Source organism: Podarcis cretensis (assembly GCF_951804945.1).
Source record: "Podarcis cretensis genome assembly, chromosome: 1".
NCBI classification, from domain to species: Eukaryota; Metazoa; Chordata; class Lepidosauria; order Squamata; family Lacertidae; genus Podarcis; species Podarcis cretensis.
The window spans coordinates 6,566,257-6,585,127 of NC_137170.1; the positions used below are offsets into that span (position 1 = coordinate 6,566,257).

Here is an 18,871-nt window from a genome sequence, read left to right on the forward strand (position 1 = left end):
TTTAAATTTGTTGTTAGCCGCCCTGAGCCTGGTTTTTGAACCAGGAAGGGCGGGGTATAAATAAAAATTTATTATTACTATTACAACAATGGTTGCCTCAATCCAAAAGATCCCACCTCAGGTAACTCTGAGGCGACTGTTAGCAGGCAGAGATCACTATGAGGGAATTTGGTAGTGAGCAAGTGAAAAAGACAGTACTGTTTGATATAAAGAAAGTGTTTTCTGGTACCTTAAAGACTAACAAATGGACCGTGGTGTAAGCCTTTGAGGACTCAAGGCCATTTCATCCGATACAGAGGTGTAAGATTTCACTTCAAACCTTTGGCAAAGTAGGCCTGAGAACACGAAAAAGACTCAAAAAGGGGGGAAACGTCCAGAGGGGTAGAAGTGTTAATCTGTGCAGGAAAAGCAAAGTCCTGTAGCATATTTAACCAATTTATTATGATGTAAGCTTTGGGAAACAAGAGTCAGCTGCACGAAAGCCTACTCCAGGAGGATGCGTGGAGAAAACACACACGCACAAATACTGATAATTTACACATTTTAATGAACTACTGTGAAATAAAACGTTACACTGAGTTTGGCAGAGAACCCTGGAAGTGCGTTTTCAGGTTCTGACAAGTTTTAGAATGCTTTAAATAACAGCAAAGGTTGAAAGCTCAGGCCCTTGTAATGACTGTACATATAAATAAACATTATCATTGGGGTATCATCTTAAGCTGGGGGAGCAGAAGTGGCTGATAGTTTGTCTACTGCTCCAGAATTGGACCCTTGCTGGTTTGCTTGAACGTGTGCTTCCAGCTCCATCACAGTCCAACCTCAGGAGGAGGGAGGGAGGGAGGGAGGGAGGGAGGAAGTGCCACAATGCAAACAGGATCCGTGTCTCAGGCAGACTCCTACTTCTCTGTGGAAAAGGCCCTTTTCATCAGAGGCGGGGGCGTTTTCCCAACATCAAACATCATTTCCAGTGGAGGATTATTGAGGCAGCACCAGTCGGGGATGCGGCCTGTCTGGTTGTAGTATTCTTTCGACACAGAACGACTGCCTAGGATGTCTTGGAGGGCTCCAAAGATGGCTCCTGGAACACGGAACAGAAAGCAGGAATTAGAGATTCTTGGGACAAGAAGTGTTTGTTTCATTGGGCTTCATTCGCACTTGGGCAATGCAGCACCTCTGGATCGATCTTGGTATGGACTCAGGGCTGGAGTTGTTTTGTTGTTGTTGATTAATTGAATTTATATACCGCCCTAAACCCGGAGGCCTCAGTGGTCTCACATAACAACAACAACAACAATTTATTATTTATACCCCGCCACTCTGGGCAGCTTCCAACAGAACACTAAAATAAAATAACCTATTAAACATTAAAAGCTTCCCTAAACAGGGCTGCCTTCAGATGTCTTCTAAAAGTTTGGTAGTTATTTTTCTCTTTGACATCTGGTGGAAGGGCGTTCCACAGGGCGGGTGCCACTACCAAGAAGGCCTTCTGCCTGGTTCCCTGTAACCTCACATCTCGCAGGGAAGGAACCGCCAGAAGGCCCTCCGCGCTGGATCTCAGTGTCTGGGGAGAATGATGAGGGTGGAGACGCTCCTTCAGGTATACTGGACCGAGGCCATTTAGGGCTTTAATGGTCAGCACCAACACTTTGAATTGTGCTCGGAAACGTACACACAACGTAAAAGATCACAATGTATAAAATCAAAGTAAAAACAATAACCCAATTGTTGGGATGCAGCCAAGGAAACGGGGGCAATTTGCCAGCTCCCAGCTGGCCCCAGCTCACTGACCAGAAGGCGGGCGGATCTCCAGTCCTTGGATCAGCGTGAAACTGCGACCCACAGCTTCAGGAGCCTTCAGAAGCTGGAGCACGCAACACTCAGCAGAGTAAATAACACTGCGCAACAGAAGTGGCAGGAGAAGGCTGCGTGAGCTTATTTACAAGCTGTTTATTCAGCGTACATCAGGACGAAAGGAAAAACATGTCTTCTTCCCTTCATGTCCAAGCAATAGCTATACACCAAACGGAAGTTCCCAGCAAGCTGTGCTGGAGTGTAAACAGACATGTGACATACAACAATCCACACATCTGTTCTTAAGGTGGAACAGAATATCCTAACACCAATAACGCCCCCCCCCAAAAAAACAGAGCCACATTTTAAAAGGGTACAGGATGTTGATCAGGTCAACCAAAGGCCTGGTTAAAAAGGAACGTTTTTGCCTGGCGCCTAAAGGTGTATAATGAAGGCGCCAGGCAGACTTCCCTGGAGAGAGCATCCCACAGACGGGGAGCCACTGCAGAGGAGGCCCTGTTCTCGAGTTGTGAGCCCCTCAAAGAACCCCAAAGTTAACTCACAGATGTCTCAGACTTACCTCCTAACCAGGCCACGCAGTTGGGTTTGGCTGGGGGCGTGTGCACTCGGAAGGTCTTGGATGCCAGCGTCTCCTTATACTTGGGCTTCTCCACCAGGTGCCTGATCTCTGCCATTAATCTGTGCAGGAATCCTGGCAACATGGCGGTGCCGCCAATCACCAGCAAGTTCTCAGCCAGCTGCTTCCTGGTGTCTATCGGGCACTGGCAGAGAAAGGGAGGAGAGAAGATGATTCACTCGGGCCACGGGCTCAACAAGGGCTGGCGTGCAGCTTGCAGGTTTGCCACAATGTCCCTGTGTGTGTAGCGACATACTGATCTGGGGGGGGGGGGGAGGAAGGGGCAGCAGATGGCAGGGAGTGGAGCAGATCAACCAGAGGATTGGCAGACAACAAGACTGAAACTGCGTGGCTGCCAGGAGGTTCATTGTAGCTTTGGTAAGGAAGCTTATCTTCTGAACTTCCGGCGGAGCCGTGGCCATGAAAAGAAGCGCGAGATAACCCTCTGGGGGGTCTCCAGCGGTGTGGGGGTTATTTGAGAGGTTTCGCGAAGGCTATGTGGGCCTCAGAACTTCAGGAAGAGATCCTGAGGGACGTGGTACCCAGTGGTGCCCAGAAGTGCTCTCTTGCTCCCCGGGTCTTAATAATAGACTCGGGGACGGGATTGAGCTGCGGGCACGAAGGGGGAGCAGCTTCAAAGCCACACCGTGAAGTCTCAGGCTTCTTATGAAAGTGGCCAGCTTCCAAAATTAATAACGAATTCGGACTTAGAACTGGCGGAGCTAATCCGAGCATTGCTTTAAAACTCTGAAATCTTTAAAATTCGGCGAGTTACGGGGCGCAAAAAGGGAGTCCGTCCCAGCAACTGGGAGAAAATGGTGCACGACGGAAGGTTGGAGGAAGCTTATCTTCTGCTCCTGGACAGAAGGGCCAGCTAGTTTGCAGGGTGAGTGCGCTCTGTATGTGTTACGAAAAAGGAGCAATGCAGCAGCGAGCTGCAGCTGGCTGGAAAGCCAAACAGGATGATGATGTTTGGGACTGTACCGTGGGAACAAAGGGACAGTCTATTCACTGTACTGAGCACCGGATGTTAGCTCAGAGTGTCATCTGACCTGTACTGGAAGTACAGGGGTGGAGTTTCTCTCTCGCCTGTTGGTGTTTGGAGAGTGCAGACATGTTTCTCTGTACTGCTGCATAGACAGAAATAAAGGCATGTAAATACATTTCTGTCTGTCTCTTTCCCCTTCCTGGGGAAGGCAGGGAGGAGGGAAGAGTGGTGTGTTCTTCTCACGTTTGAGGAGGATCGCCGATAGAGACCTCGCCTGCATCCTGCCGGGAGCCGCAGACAGGGAGGTCAACAAGGAACTCAAGCCGGGTGCCTGGAGAGTGGCAAATTCCTCTGACAAGGCTTGAGATTCCAACAGTATGGTGGGGGTGGGAGATTCATCCCTGGCGGAGTGGGAGGAACCAAGAGAAGCAGAATGCCAACCACAGTACCTCAACCAGTGAATCCAGGATCAAAGTAGCCACCGATTTTTCTTCGTTGTCCTGCTCAAAGAGTATTTCAACAACAGAATCCCTGTTGGAAAGAAGCAAACGGAGGCTTTTGAGTAATGCAGACTTAGAACAAGGGATCAGAAGACGCCACCCAACTCCTCCCAGCTGAAAAACTGAAGGCACAAAATTGACATTAGGACACCCCCACGAGGCAAAGTTTGTTGCTCCTTCTGTTTGGCTATGTGGGTTTACCAGCTGAGCCGTCAGGGATGACCGTGTTTTGGATAGCGGCCGCCACGTTTGCACAGCAAGTCAAAAGAGAGCGGCGTTTTTCTATCTCTCTCTCGTACTACTAGAACACAGGATAAAACTACCGTATTTATAACTCCATAAGGCGCACCGGACCATAAGGTGCACCTAGTTTTTAGAGGGGGAAATCAAGAAAAAAAACAAAACTTTTTTTTAATCTAACCTAATTGCTCCATTCACATGCAAAATCTTCTCTCCGTCCAATGGATAGTCCACGTCTGGAGGTGGAGTGGGGCGCTGCAATACAAGAGAGGCTGTCAGAAGGCGAAAAGCGAAAGAGAAGGAAATCAAGTTCATTCTTATTGAATGGGGAAATCCAGCTCCTTCCTCACATACCTCAGTGCTGCCGTCGAGGTTGAATTTCGCCGCCTGGATTTTCAGCCCCCGCTGGAGGTCGCTCACGAAACAGGTACGAACTTTGGAGACGAGCAGAAATGGTTTCAGAACTGTTCTCAGCCTAACAGTCCATACCAGTAGTCCAACAACATCTGGGGACCCACAGGTTGAGAACCACTGGTCTATAAAAACCTTTTAATGGGCGTATGGATGGGAGCTTGCCTGCTCTTGACATGTCGCCTGAGGCCCAGGTGGCCTCGCTGTTGCAATGTGCCTTCCATCAGCTTCAACTGGTGGCCCAGCTGCGCTCCTATCTGGAGAGGGATAGCTTAACTGCTGTTGTCTATGCTCTGTATCCTCTAGGCTGGATTACTGCAATGCATTTATATGTGGGGCTGCCTCTGAAGACTGTTCAGAAACTTCAGCTAGCGCAGAATTCAGTGGTCAGGTCATTCACCAGAGCAGGCCAGTTTGAGCATATCACACCAATGATTTTTAAAAATATATCCAAAAAAATGGATTTTTTTGATTTAAATTGGATTTTTAAAATAAAATGCTTTTGGAGGAAAAATCTTTCTAAAGATAGTTTTCTGTTTAAGTTACATTATAGTCCAAAGGCAGGAAATCAGGAAATAAGGATTTGTTTTAAGTTTTTCACGTGTGCTAAAACTCAGTTGTTGCTGTTTTTTTAATTGTTTAACCACATAATGTTATTGTTTTAGTTAAATAAATTATTTAAATAGTTATTAAGGAAATGATTACTTTTCTCCTTCAAATAAAGTACAGCAGAAAAGTTGTCCAAATACAGTTAACTTATTAAACCTCACAATAATTTCATAATTATTTGTCTATGCATTTCTAATAGTATAACCAAATCAGTAATTTTTGATATAACTGTAAATACTACTCTGAAAAATTATTATTCCAAAAATGAAACCTTCATCTGGTTGTAAATATTAAGATTATACCAGCAAGAATGAGGCAATCAATTAAAATCAAGGCAATCCATTTTAGGAATGGTTTGCTTCCTTGCGAAGTTTACAAATGGCAATTTCTGGATGAAAGGAAAGCTAAGGTTTGTATGAAGGCAGTCATCTTACCTTTGATGTCTTCTACAATGTCTTCTGGAACAGAACCTAAAATACAGGATGATGATGATGATTATACCCCACCCTTTTTACTTACAGGGAATCAAGGCAGCTTACAGATAAAATAGGTTTTGCTCAAACAGCATCAACAGAACCGTAAGCGCCCAAAGACAGAATGCACTTAGAATTTAGTACAAATGAGCAGAAGAGTCCTTCAGAATAATCCAATTATTAAAAACACATACAGTGGTGCCCCGCAAGACGAATGCCTCGCAAGACGAAAAACCCGATAGACGAAAGGGTTTTCCGTTTTGGAGGTGCTTCGCAAGACGAATTTCTCTATGGGCTTGCTTTGCAAGACGAAAATGTCTTGCGAGTTTTTCCGACTTTTTTCCCCTTTCCCCCCCTTTTTCTAAGCCGCTAAGCCGCTTATCCGCTAATAGCTAAGGTGCTTGCTTCGCAAGACGAAAAAACCGCTAGACGAAGAGACTCGCAGAACGGATTAATTTCGTCTTGCGAGGCACCACTGTAATCTCTACAGTAACAGGACAACTGCAGTGTGTGGAACTTTGCGCCTCATCCTGCAGACACCTGATAACATCCCCCCCCCAATTATGCAGCAGAGCAGGGAATATTGTCGCTGAATATTGCCCAACTTGAGGCTTCCCCGAGGCAGCCATCGTGAGAAAAGGATTACCGTATTTTTCGCCCTATAGGGCGCACCAGCCCATGGGGCGCACTTTTTTTTGGGGGGGGGGGAATAAAGAATTTTTTTTTATCCCCCCCAGCCCCAAAGAGCAAAGAATCCATTACAGCGAGCGGGATGGATCATGGCCTTTGGCTTGGAGCCAATTTGATTCCCTCCCTCCCTCTCTTTCTTTTTTCTTTTCCTTCTCCTCCTGCGATGAGGCTACATTTTAATATTTTAATGTTCCATTATTTTAATGTTGTGTTTTATTTTTGTTTTTAAGTTGTAATCATTCATCTTGTTTTTATTATTCCTTGTAAGCCGCTCTGAGCCCGGCCTTGGCTGGGGAGGGCGGGGTATAAATAAAAAAATATTATTATTATTATTATTTTAGCCCCGGGGCTGGGTGTCCGGGAGCGAAGGCGAGGTTGCGCAACCTCGCCATCGCTCCTGGAGCTTGCGCGGCTGGGGCGGAACAGGCCGCTATCTGCAAGCCTTGGGAGCCCGGTGGGAAGTCGCGCCGGGCTCCCAAGGCTTGTGGAGAGCTGCCTGAAGCCCGGGGTGTGCCCTGCTGCGCTCCCCAGGTTTCGGGCTGCAGGCTGCTGTTCGCAAGCCTTGGGAGCCCGGCGGGAACTCCCGCCGGGCTCCCAAGGCTTGCGGATAGCTTCCTGAAGCCTGGAGAGCGAGAGGGGTCGGTGCACACCGACCCCTCTCGCTCTCCAGGCTTCAGCGAAAGCCTGCATTCGCCCCATAGGATGCACACACATTTCCCCTTCACTTTTGGAGGGGAAAAAGTGCGTCCTATAGGGCGAAAAATACGGTAGATGATCCTTTGGTCTGAAATAAGCAACAGAAAAAGTCCAGCAGAAGGGCTCTTTTTATGTTTTCAACCAACCTGCTCATGGCTGGAAACCAACAGATTCAGTAATGCATGTGGATCACTGCTTCTTAGTGGCCATAAGAATTCACGAACCATTTCTGACACTCCCTTTTCTAACTTCAAAGGGTTTGCTTTCTACTTTTCTTTTAGTAACAATAATCGGATGGGAAATGAGCGAGGTCCCAACTAAAGAAGAATGGCAACTTAAGCTGATGGAATATGCACAGATTGCAGACTTAACATATACAGGTGAAACTCGAAAAATTAGAATATTGTGAAAAGTTCATTTATTTCAGTAATTCAACTTAAAAGGTGAAACTAATATATGAGATAGACTCATGACATGCAAAGTGAGATATGCTTCTACTTCTCAGAGGTCCAATATTGCTCTATTTGCAATCCTTGTTTTGCTGATTTCATTTAATATTCTAATTTTCTGAGATAGTTAATTTGGGGTTTTCATCAGCTGTATGCCATGATCATCACAATTATAACAAATAAAGGTTTGACATATCTCACTTTGCATGTCACGAGTCTATCTCATATATTAGTCTCACCTTTTAAGCTGAATTACTGAAATAAATGAACTTTTCCACGATATTCTAATTTTTTTCATTTCATCTATAGAATAAGAGAACAAGAAGAACATACGTTTAAAGAAGATTGGAAAACGTTTACCGTATATATGGAAAATAATTGTGTGCAGATGAAAACGATGGCAGCATTAAGATTAATTCAACAGCGTAAATAATTTTTGATGGACATAATAATGGAAAACTGACTGGTATACTTTTTGTAAAATATGCAGGGATTTAAGATATACAATCTGAACCATGGAAAGAGAAGGGTAGTCACTGATATTTCAAGTATGTAAAATGTTTATCTGAAATTGTAAAACAGAAAATTTAATAAAAACTAGATTTTTTAAAAAATCGAATGGGAGGAGAGGGGATTTACCCCATTCTCATCTGAACAGTTCCAATCAGCAACACCTGCCTCTCATTAATTGTAATAATAGTTACCTATCACTGAGGGAAGGCTCTGTCCTTTGGTGGTTCCTGTATCCACAGTGCTTTGCTCCAGCAGCTGGTACTCCAGTTCTCTAAAGGATTGCAAAAAAGGTAATTTAGCAAAAAATAGCATTCAGGCAACACGATGCATACGCACAACAAGCCATTTCCAACTTTCTGCTCCTAGTATTTATGAGACGGATAGTGGCTCACCACCAGCCAGTGTTAACTATTCCACAAAGGCCTGCAAGGCAACTGGAGGATGCTCACACGTTTCAGATGTCATGCTTGGAAAACTGGTGGAAAATCTTTCACCTTATGAGCAGCAAAAAAAAGCTAATGCTATTCTAGGCTGCATCAACAGAAGTCTAGCATCCACATCAAGGGAAGGAATAGTACTGCTCTGTTCTGCTTTGGTCAGGCCACACCTGGAATACCGTGTCCAGTTCCAGGCGCCACAATTTAAGAAGGATGTTGACAAGCTGGAATGAGTGCAGAGGAGGGCAACCAAAATGTTAAAGGGTCTGGAAGCCAAGCCTTATGAGGAACGGAAGGAGTTGGGTAAGAGGAGACTGAGAGGAGATATGAGAGCCATCTACAAATATCTAAAGGGACGTCACGTGGAAGATGGAGAAAGCTTGTTTTCTCCTGTTCCAGTGGACTCAAATTTCAAGAAAGGAGATTCCAACTAAACATCAGGCAAAACTTTCTGACAGTAAGAGCTGCTTGGCAGTGGAATGGAAGATTGTGGACTTTCCTTCTTTGGAGGTTTTTAAGCAGAGGCTGGCTGACTTATCTGTCATGGATGCTTTAGTTCAGATTCCTGCACTGCAGGGGGTTGGACTAGATGACCCACAGGGTCCCATCCAACTTTGCGAAAATATTTGCTGTCAACTTACTTGTGAATGGCTTTTCCTCCCAACGGTAGCGCCCCCCAGCAGTTCAGAACTGGAATTCCTTCATAGATCTGCAAGCAGCTAAGGATGTTTTGTGAATAGTATTTATGCTATACCAGGTACAACAACCACACCAGCACCATCTTTCTAACAGCTGCTTCCTTCTCCATACAATCAACCGACAAGTCAAATGGGCCAAAGAGGAGAGAAGATAAACTTATATTGTTTGGCTCCAAATACTGCAGCCCTGAGCTCTCCAAAAGCTTGAGAAATGTCTTTTGGAGGGCTGGAAGCAGTCCAGTGACAAACTATCTTTTTGTTTTAGTTACAGGTAGGGAGCCGTGTTAGGGACGCAGGTGGCGCTGTGGGTTAAAGCCTCAGCGCCTAGGACTTGCCGATCGAAAGGTCGGCGGTTCGAATCCCTGCGGCGGGGTGCGCTCCCGCTGCTCGGTCCCAGCGCCTGCCAACCTAGCAGTTCGAAAGCACCTCCGGGTGCAAGTAGATAAATAGGGACTGCTTACCAGCGGGAAGGTAAACGGCGTTTCCGTGTGCGGCTCTGGCTCGCCAGAGCAGCGATGTCACGCTGGCCACGTGACCCGGAAGTGTCTCCGGACAGCGCTGGCCCCTGGCCTCTTAAGTGAGATGGGCGCACAACCCCAGAGTCTGTCAAGACTGGCCCGTACGGGCAGGGGTACCTTTACCTTTACCTTTAGGGAGCCATGTTGGTCTGCCGTAGTCGAAACAAAATTTAAAAAAAATATCCTTCCAGTAGCACCTTAGAGACCAACTAAGTTTGTTATTGGTATGAGCTTTCGTGGTCTCACAGGAAAGAGCAAGGGATGAGATGGCCGAGATGGCTTTATCATGTATAATGAGATAAGAATCCAATGTCTCTGTTCAGACCAGGTCTCTCCATGGTTTTAAGTTTGGTAATTAGTTGCAATTCAGCAACTTCTCTTTCCAGTCTATTTCTGAAATTCTTTTGTAATAAGACAGTTACTTTGATATCTTGCATAGAATGTTCCCCTATTTTTAGCCATCTCACCCATTGCTTTTTAATGTAAGCCCAACTGCAGTCGTTAACAGTCGTCAACAGGTTTGCCACACCTATCAGCCAATCACCCATTCCCACCACCCTTCTGAGTAATACCCCTCCCCACTTTCTCACTATATATAAGGGTTCCGTGACTTCTGTTTCAGTGTATTTGAAGAAGTGTGCATGCAAACCAAAGAACAAACCCAGAACAAACTTAGTTGGCCTCTAAGGTGTTACTGGAAGGAATTTTATTTTATTTTGTTTCGACTATCTTTTTGTATTCACGATATGGAAAGAGGGAGAATGTGAGACAGAAAGGAATGGAATTGTGATGAAAGCATGTTGCAGAAGCAAGTGTGACCTCGTAAGGCCAGCATGGGTAAGAATCAAGTGTCTTCCGAAAGTTTGGCAAAGACAGACATGAGACAAACAGGCCTCCCGTTGAGTAGGTTGACTGTGGGAGTTAAAAGCTGTCTTGATTAATGTTTTCCTCCTGAAGTAGTCACACCGGAGAGTAAAAAAAAAGATACAGGGAGCACCATGCTTTCTGTATAGCCACAATCCAAGACCATAGCAGAATTGATCCCAAGGGTCAGGAGAGACATCAGGTGGCCTGGGGCAAAGAGCACCGAAGGAACCTGGAAGGAACACAGAGGTGACAAGCTGAACACATTGCAAGAGAATTTAGAAGGCCTGGAAGCATCAAGCACCTGCCTTTCTGAGGCAACTGGTAGCTAAGGTTCAAAAGGATATGGGCCTATAAAACTCTAGAAATTTCTATACAGTGGATTCTCGGGTTGCGAACGTGATCCGTGCGGGAAGCACATTCGCAACCTACAGCGTTCGCAACCTGCAGCGCCGCGTGTGCGCACACACGGGTCACGATTTGTCGCTTCTGCGCATGCGCAAGCACCAAAACCCGAAGTAACCAGTTCCGGTACTTCCGGGTTCGGCGTAGTGCGCAACCCGAAATCGCGCGACCCAAAGCGTGTGTAACCTGAGGTATGACAATAGTACCATATTTTACCATCTTGAGCTCTCATATTCAAATAACCATCATGCAGTGAGACAGGCTACTGCTCTTCCCTTTAGATGTATTTGAAAGAGAGAGAGCTAAGTCCCATCTGCATGAAACATTTAAAGCAGCACCACTTTAGACAGCTATGGCTTCCCCCAAAGAATCCTGGGAGCTGTAGTTTTCTATGGGAGCTGGGAGTTGTTAGGAGACCCCCATTTCCCGCACAGAGCTACAATTCCCAGAATTCCCTGTGAAGAGTGATTGTTAAATCACTATGGGAATTGCACCCACATAAAACTACATCTCCCAGGATTCTTTGGGGGAAGCCGCCAACATGTTTAAAATGGGTAGGATACTGGGTTGGACATATAGTGCAGATGGGACCTTAAGAGTGTTTGCAGCCTGGGGTGCCCAGGACACCAGATTGGAGAAAGCTGCCCTTGTGATAAGCTGGGCTTTTGGACTGGTGGCGCCAGTGTTGTGGAATGCCCTCCCTGCTGAAATATGAGTGGCCCCCCATCGGTATTGGCATTCCGCCGGCTCTTGGAAGACACAGCTCTTGGAAGACAAGCATTCTCCTGCTCTCTAGATCTGAAGATCCTGTTTTAACCACCATGCTGTTTTAATGAGCTTGCTGCATATTTTAACTATGGATAATCATTTTAATGTTTTGATCGAATTGTGTCTTGATTATGTACAGTGGTCTCGCAAGACGAAAAGAATCCGTTCCGCGAGTCTCTTCGTCTAGTGGTTTTTTCGTCTTGCGAAGCAAGCCCATTGACGGCTTAGCGGATTAGCGCTATTAGCGGCTTTTAGCGGCTTATCAGCTTAGCGGATAAGCAGGTAAGTGGCTTAGCGGCTTAGAAAAAGGGGGGGGGGGTGTTTGAAAAAAAAACCTGCAGGAACTCGCAAGACATTTTCGTCTTGCGAAGCAAGCCCATAGGAAATTCGTTTTGCGAAGCACCTCCAAAACGGAAAACTCTTTCGTCTAGCGAGTTTTCCGTCTTGCGAGGCATTCGTCTTGCGGGGCACCACTGTAGATAGGCTTTTTCAACACTGGCCCCGGCCTGGTGGAACGCTCTGTCTCATGAGACCAGGGCCCTGCAGGATCTGATTTCTTTCCGCAGGGCCTGTAAGACAGAGTTGTTCCGCCTGGCCTTTGGCTTGGAGTCAAGCCTTTCTTTTTTCCTTTCTCCTCCTGTGATTGAGGCTGCATTTTAATGGTTCAATGTTTTAATGTCGTATTTTAATCTTGTTTTTAAGTTGTATTCATTCAACTTGCTTTTATTATTGCTTATTGCTTGTTAGCCGCCCTGAGCCCGGCCATGGCTGGGGAGGGCGGGATATAAATAAAATATATTATTATATTTATATTTATAAACAATCATAATAATTCAGCACTCTTCTGCAGGTGCAAGGGCTCTGATGTAGACACAAATCTCCCCCTTGCTCACTAGAGCTTCCTCTTTCCTTTGACTAGCTCTGTGAACACCTGTCTGCCCAGCTTATTCAGGCTGGTATGGAAAACTTTGCGAGTGAGGATGCTCCATAAGCACCATTGGGCAGGTATGGGGTTCTAGGCTGCACCACCCAGCAGGTTCATGTTGGAACTGCAAAGGCAGGTCTCCAGCACTTGGCCATCTTGCTAAGCTCCATTTTTAAGGGGTTTGCTTTGCAGGTGCTGCTGTGGAACTGAACCGAGATCCAGGCTTTGGCCATTATTCAACCGTTAATACAGCAGCTACTGAAAAGCCCAGGTGAGCTCAGCAGCTGCTTTCCCCCCAAGAAACCTAGACAAGTAGACAGGCAGCTGCAGCAGACGTCTGGAATGTATTACCTCAAAATATTTGAACAAAACCCTTGTAAGCGTCTCTCTGAAATGGGAAGGGCACAGTACAGACTCCACAATCACGACACGGCGGTCTCGGGGGTTTACCAGCAAGTGCCTGAAAAGTGAATGGATGAGACCAGAAAGCAGAATCAACAGCTGGTACCTCTTCTTGTAAAATAAATCACCCCCAGTCAAGACTTTGGTGATTACCACAGTCACTCAACATAAGCTGCAATCCATTGTATGGGATTCAATCCCAGCGAACACAGTGGGACTTACTTGTAGACAGGACTGCACAGCTAATAAAGAAAACAACAGGAGCCAGAAATAATGTTGTATGGATGGGACTGGAATGGGAGAATGGGCAGAGCCACATGTTGGAACACTGTCTCTTGGCACAGAAAAATATGAGGAAGGAGACCCTGCCTACAGGCAGGAAAACAGATTTTGTTGCTCTTTAAAGTTGCTATGACCTTTCTGAGACAGATCGCTTTCCTCATTGTATATGAAGAGTTTAATTCCAAAAGGGGCTTAAGTTAATTTTGACAAAAAACCCAATTTTGACCTGTAGATGTTGCCATGAGTCCTACCAATACAAAATAAAAAATCTTGTATAAATTTTGGGCCTAAGTCATTGTTAGCAAGCCTTGAAAATCGTGTTTGCATTCAAAAAAGGCCCTAGCCAGAAATAATTTTCTTCCAAACGGAATGTTGGTCAAAACTGACTCAAGCCCCTTTTGGAATTAAACTCTTCGTATGGCATGGGAGGAGAAACTTTGGCTTCTGGACTGAATAAGAACCAGCACTGGTCCCAATATGGCTTGCGAGGCAGTCGTCCCTACCCAAATCATGCCCACCTGCCCCACACCTGATATCACATGCAGTAATGCATGTGTTTTTGCCACAAAGGAACAATCAGGACTTCCAAAAGAGCTCCTGAATGCTAGTTTACTAGCAGGGCTTCTGACTGATCGACTCTGACAGTGAGCCCCATTTAGATTAGCTGCACTATGGAGTTTCCCACTAGAAACTCCCTAGTGCTGTCGAGATGGTTTGCTGCCTGCAGGAGTCTGTTATTTTGTCTTCAAGCACATTTTGGGTTCAAGTTGCATTGCAGATGGACATTTTTCTTCTAGAAACACTGTTGTTGTGATGTCAGGTGCATAGCTGTCAACTTACAGATTTGAAAATAAGGGACCAGCAACCTCGGAAATAAGGGATCAGCAGCCAAAATAAGGGATTTTCCAAGCACAGGTATGTTCGACTTCTGAGCCCCTCCGAGCCAAAGGCAGAAAGCCCAGCCAGCAGCCAAACAAAGCCTCAAGCGGTGGTTCCCACAGCGCAGCAACCCGCCAAAGGGGATGCAGCAAGGAAAACCACCATCACCTCTCCGCTCAGAAGGGCTGAGCACAGGTGAGTCCCCAGGCAACGCGGCTGATTTGATCGGCACAAGGCATGCAAGCTCCACCCCCCAGTCGTTCTTAGACTCCTTATTGGGTGAGCAATGCAGCCAAGCAACACAGTTGGAGCCTCCCTCCTTCCTGGCCGGCAGGGAGGGAGGGAGAGGAGCTGCTTCCTTTGAAACCCGGGAAATTTAAGGGACATCATCAATAAGGGACAGTAGCGGGACACGGCGCTGGGATAAGGGACTTTCCCACCAAATAAGGGACGGTTGATAGCTATGGTCAGGTGACTTGACAGGTGACTGGCTTGCAGGAGACGGGTGGGCCCAATATTATCCAGTTTCCAATTCCTGATACAAGGTTCCAGCCCACCCTGGCTTAGCCTAACGTACAAGCCAAAGCACAGAATTCCTGTGTCTTAGGCTACGTATGATTCAAAGAGTGCTGAAGGTCAGACTGGTCTTTGAGGCAACGAGGGTGCCCCTTACCTGTTTTACACAGACAATCTGAGCTCAACCTCCCAATTCTGGGAGCCTCTTCACAGATGCAACACCAAATTATGCACAATTCAAATGCGGATGTAGACTGTATAATGCCTGATACAACCATTATGGCACTGTATTGCAACAGGATACCTAAGCAATCCATTTCCTAGTCAATTGCTTATTAGAGGAAAAGTCATTACAGCGGCATCTCCTACCTGAAGTACAGCATGTGGATGAACTCCTTCAGGTACGAATATAACTCCTCTGTATTGATGTTGTATTGAACAACTTTGACAGGCTGTGAAAGAAGTCCATTTGAAACAGTTTTAACATCATCACCACACACACTGAACTGGCTTCAAAAATAACAACAGGTTTTAGAGACGGTGGAGGAAGACTGGCAGAAATTCAAAGACTATCTGCAGAGGCAATATAAAATTAATGGACATTAGTGTGATGTTAGATAAAAACTAAGTGGTTACCAGCTGTAATGTAGAGGTTGAGTAATAAGTTACAATAAGTTACAACAAGTTATAATAAGGATTTGCTGAATTAAGAACTTGAACTGGAATACAAAAGGGGGAGGTGAGAGGAGGTCTGTGAAATAAGTTAATGGAAATGAGTAATGGAAACTACATTTGTTTTAACTGTTCTTTTTTTGCTTTTGTATTTTTGTATTTTTATTATTCCTTTTTGTGTATGTTTATTTTTTGTATTAATTGGAAACTTTAATAAATATTATTAAAAAACAACAACAAAAATAACAACAGGTTTCTTTCTCGATAGTTGTAAACTAGTGGGAACCTAGTGAACTTTTCCCTGTGCCCAATACTGGTCTAGCTAACAAAGCTCCTCCTTCTCCTCAGTCCCTCTCTCATCTCCTAATCCAGTCCGCCTTGCTTAGGGTAAAATGCCATCCAATGTCACTACTGCCGCCCGACAACTGGTGTTTAGCTAGGAGGATTGTTCGCAAGACCCCAGAGAGCTTAAGCACATCCTTCAACCCCTTGTATTTATGGCTACACCAGTTTAAGGGCACATGACTTGTCATCCTATCCTATGAGGAGGTCTCAGCAACTTACACAGAAATACAGCATCACTTCTCCCAGTAATTATACAGATATTGATAGAGACGGTATTACTGTTGGGATACTGCCAGGGAGATAAAGCCCATCATGGCCCCCACGTCGCCTCCGGACGATCCATCGATCTCCCGTAGATACAGTATCAGCAATTAGCGACACGAGCTCCAGAAAATAGCTTGCCACATTCCAGAGCTGATGCACGCTCTATCAGCAGAATTCGCACAGCGAAAGATGCACGCAGGAGAGCATTATTTAGAAGTTTATTCAGCGTTGGTCAGAACAAAGGAAAAAACATGACTGCCTGCTTGCGTGTTCAGGCACAGAGAGAGAGAGACAACAGCTCTATCAAAACAGAAACATCCTGTGAACAGGAAATACGCAGGCTGTGACACAAACATCCTGCTCCCTTTTAAGGTGGAACGGAAAGAGCTTAAGCACATCCTTCAACCCCTTGTATTTATGGCTACACCAGTTTAAGGGCACATGACTTGTCATCCTATCCTATGAGGTCGTCTCAGCAACTTACACAGAAATGCAGCATCACTTCTCCCAGTAATTATACAGATATTGATAGAGACGGTATTACATCAGATAAATCTGTCGAACACAGGACTTATTTCAACAGAAGTTGAAAAATAAGGCCCAGCCATTTTTAATGTTTTATTTATTGTAGAAGGATGATATTGGGATGTTTTCGTTACTGAACTCAAGCAACCAAAACAACTAAATCTTCCTTCCCTGTCTTGCCTCCATTTGCTTCCCAGCGCTGAACTTCAGATTATAATCTTCTCAGGACACAATAACAATAATACTAAAGAAAAATTAACGTTAGCGTTATAGAAGTTACCACAGATAAAATACCTTAAATGGATTTGCATTCAACAAGCTTTTAATATACAGCAAAAGTTAGCCGTTTAAACAAAAAAAAGGCGCCTACCTTTGAAATTCCAGGTTTCTTTATTTCGCTAGGGATAACACATCTTGGCCCTGTTTCGCCTGCAAAGCCACACCTGGAATTTTAAGATTGAATAGTAAATGTGTGTATTTCTATAAATATGCCAACCTATTCCAAAGAACTTTGACTGGATTGGCAACAGAAGAAAATGCTTTTAGCCAGCAACCAACAGTGTCTTTGGTAAAGGCATTGGGATCTTTTTAATTTTGGAGAAAAGGCGAGTGAGAGGCAGCGTGATAGAAGTTCATAAAATCACATTATGGCGTTTTGGAGAGAGAGCGTGCAAACATACATACATGCATCAATTTATTTGTTGCTGTTGTTTTAATAATAATAATTGAATTTATAAACCACCCTATACCTGGAGGTTTCAGAGCAGTTCATAGAATAGAATCAAAATATAAAACCACAAAATACATATCATCCCAGGGTGATACTACAACTACTGCTGATAATAATAACAGAATTTATATACCACCTTATACCCGGAGGTCTCAGGGCGGTTCACAGAATAAAATCAAAATATAAAACCACAAAATACATAATCCAAATAAAGGCAAACAGCCCAATAAACCCCCTCCTTTATTTAGTGCCCTTTTTGATTCATTTGAATGAAAAGCGGCCTAGAAATAAACCAAAACCAAATTTCCAGGTCTGCAACATCCCTCCTGGGAGTAAATAGGAGCGAAAGGCAAAAATATGACGTCTTGCAAAAGGAGAGATGTCAATACATCAAGTAGTTTTGTGTTTATAACTTGCATTTTATATCTTGCATTTTTATGCTGTGATCCGCCCTGAGATCTATGGATCAAGGGTGGTATAAATTATTATTATTATTATTATTATTATTATTATTATTACAGTGGTACCTCGGGTTAAGAACTTAATTCGTTCCGGAGGTCCGTTCTTAACCTGAAACTGTTCTTAACCTGAAGCACCACTTTAGCTAATGGGGCCTCCCGCTGCCACCCCACGATTTCTGTTCTCATCCTGAAGCAAAGTTCTTAACCCGAGGTACTATTTCTGGGTTAGCGGAGTCTGTAACCTGAAGCGTCTGTAACCCGAGGTACCACTGTGTTATTATTATTAACGAGAGGGGGCGGGGAGGGCAACGACGACAACAACAACAAATAAGCGGGGGGGGGGCGGGGAGGGTCGGCGACGCCCAGAGGAAGCAGGAGGCGGTTGGGGGGGGGGATAAATCGAGGGACGCCTCTCACTTGGTGAAGGCCGCGCCCAGGTCGATCACCACCGCGGTCTTCTCGCCGCCGCTCCCGAGGCCCTCGTAAAGCGGCATCGCGGCGACTGCCCTCGGGACGACGACGACGAGGAAGAGGAGCGGGCAAAACCCCAAGAAGAGCCAGTGTGGGGGGGAAAAGGGGAGGGGGCTTTCTTGACCGGGTGGCGCGCTGAGCTGAATGGCTGGCGGGGCGGGGGCCTTCTGGCGCAGCAGGCGCGTTTCAGGCTGCCCAACATGCCGCCTGATCCCGGGGGTTATTTATGACGCCCTCGTTTCTTTCCGCACGTCTTCTCCATAACTCCACAGAGGAGTTGTTGTTGTTGTTTGTCTGAAGAGCCACAAGCGCCCCTCGTTTCTCCTCGCCACGCCAAGGTTCGGCAGGCAATGCGGAGGACACCCCACCGCCGTCGCTGGGCGAAGGGTTGAGGCTGGCGGCGGAAAGGGGAGAGTAAAGGGGGCGCAGTCTAACGAAGTGGAAGCCATATTTCCGGGTGTCGTTGGGATGCTCGATAGGAAATCTCCCACTTGGTTGGAATACAAAGAAGGGAGGTGTGAGGAAGTCAGGAAAACAAGCAAATGAACTGCAAGATATAGAAAAAGGGATTTGTTTTTAATTGTTTTATTGTTTTTCTAAATTGTTTTTGCTTTTTTTAGTGTTTGTATTTTAAGTGTTTTCTTTTTACCATCTGTGTAACTTCTTTTCTTTTTCTGTGGAAACCTTAATAAATATTATTTTTTTTAAAAAA

At 45.4% G+C, this 18,871-nt stretch overlaps 1 protein-coding gene across 2 annotated transcripts; it reads right to left on the bottom strand.

Moving 5' to 3' along the window:
- Positions 1-524: 524 nt before the first annotated feature.
- On the bottom strand, positions 525-18,295 carry ACTR10 (actin related protein 10). 2 transcript variants are annotated; one of them, XM_079952724.1, is made up of 13 exons: positions 18,106-18,292; positions 16,868-16,940; positions 15,061-15,143; positions 12,964-13,072; positions 10,639-10,746; positions 9,076-9,143; positions 8,189-8,268; positions 5,611-5,646; positions 4,511-4,590; positions 4,338-4,411; positions 3,866-3,947; positions 2,372-2,573; positions 525-1,078 (listed from the first exon to the last, which is right to left on the bottom strand). In XM_079952724.1, exons 1-13 carry the CDS (start codon positions 18,180-18,182, stop codon positions 897-899), a joined length of 1,254 nt encoding a protein of 417 aa, XP_079808850.1. In that variant the 5' UTR covers positions 18,183-18,292; the 3' UTR covers positions 525-896. The 2 variants fall into 2 exon arrangements, with proteins under 2 accessions (XP_079808850.1, XP_079808849.1); XM_079952723.1 differs by having other exon boundaries at positions 4,338-4,590; positions 18,106-18,295.
- Positions 18,296-18,871: the final 576 nt, after the last annotated feature.

Coding starts and splice junctions, on each gene's coding strand:
- ACTR10 (XM_079952723.1), bottom strand. CDS start 18,182: ATGCCGCTTTACGAGGGCCTCGGGAGCGGCGGCGAGAAGACCGCGGTG. Junction 13,073..15,060: donor ATCCACATGCTGTACTTCAG/GTAGGAGATGCC, acceptor TTCACTTTTCAG/GCACTTGCTGGTAAACCCCC. Junction 4,591..5,610: donor CATTGTAGAAGACATCAAAG/GTAAGATGACTG, acceptor TCGTCTCCAAAG/TTCGTACCTGTTTCGTGAGC.